At 56.7% G+C, this 1,165-nt stretch overlaps 1 protein-coding gene across 1 annotated transcript in view; it reads right to left on the reverse strand.

Moving 5' to 3' along the window:
• Window positions 1–1,159, reverse strand: part of LOC109297726 (CMRF35-like molecule 6) — an 8,285-nt gene extending 7,126 nt beyond the window's left edge. The window contains exons 1-2 of the mRNA XM_019517730.1: window positions 799–1,159; window positions 1–17 (exon numbers count right to left, since the gene is read on the reverse strand). The exon at window positions 1–17 is cut by the window's left edge and continues 131 nt beyond it. Of these exons, the coding sequence (XP_019373275.1) occupies window positions 1–17; window positions 799–1,135 (354 nt within the window). The 5' untranslated portion in view covers window positions 1,136–1,159. The remainder of the gene's footprint in view (window positions 18–798) is intronic.
• Between the last annotated feature and the right edge of the window lie 6 nt (window positions 1,160–1,165).

The raw sequence follows: 1,165 nt of genomic DNA on the forward strand, positions 1-1,165 counted from the left end.
TTTTAGAAGGTTTTTTCCTTCCTGCTGCTTAATCTGTTACTGGTGCATTGGGGACTCTCTGAATCAGGATCTGAGTGAGGCAGAGCCATCCTGTCTGGAAAAGAAAGATGTTGCCTGTGGTAACACTGCGCCCCTGTACTGCGGTCCCTTGTGGGGCAGCATCTGCAGTAGGCATCCCTAGCGCAACAGTATGCAGGATGCCAGCTCTGTTGGCAGTGCCGCTTCCAGCAATGATGTTCCTTTAGGACAGTGTGATTGATCATTCATCTGGCAGCTAAAGGGCAAGGCCAAAGTAGGCATAGTTCACTGTAACCCACGTGGAAGGGCATAGAGGGGGGACCGGTCCCTGCACAGCACTAAGCCACTCCTTGAAGCTACCAGGCCACTCTCCTCCAAGCATCTCCAGTCCTGAAAGCAGGGTGCTTAGCCCTGAGACCCCAAACCAGCCCTGACAACTCCTTCACCTCTCCACTCAGCCCATCTTCCTCACTGGGAAACCCCAGGAAGCAATGACAGCTCCACCCCCATCACACTGAGTGAGTTTGTGGGACCTCAGCATGAGTCAGTGAGTCCCAGATGCTGGACGGCATGCTGGCAGGATAGGGGCTGCCCGCGGCTGGGCTCATGCCCTCCATGAAGCATCCACAGTACTCATGAGATTGCCTGGCCGTTCCCCCGCAGTGCCCCACGGCCCGTGAGAGGGGGATTCCCTGTGTGCATTAGAGAGGGGCACAGGATCCCAAGCCGCCAGGTACCCACACCCTTGTCATCACTTGGGGAAGCAGGGTAGGAAGTTACCTGGGGACACGATCACCTTCACAGTGTGCTTGGGATCAAGCAGTGCAGTCCTCAGCACCCCGCAGTGGTAGGTGCCAGCATCCATCTTGCTCAGGTGCTCCATGGTAACCGTGAACGCACTCAGGCTGTGGTTGTCCTGGAGGGAGAAGTGGCCATTTCGCACCTTGGCCTCCAACCCGTTGGTCTCCAGGATGTGCTCCCCATTGAGACAGCGGAGAGAATATCCTTCCCTACACCAGAACTTCCCATACTTCTCATAGCCCTTGTTGTACCTGCATGTCACGGACACCGACCCACCTTCAGGGCCCGTCACCGTCTGGGGGCCTGTCACTGCCATGCAACCTGGAGGACACAGAGCTACAAGGAG

Source organism: Gavialis gangeticus, unplaced genomic scaffold (genome assembly GCF_001723915.1).
Source record: "Gavialis gangeticus isolate Ggan-Ray unplaced genomic scaffold, GavGan_comp1, whole genome shotgun sequence".
Lineage (NCBI taxonomy): Eukaryota > Metazoa > Chordata > Crocodylia > Gavialidae > Gavialis > Gavialis gangeticus.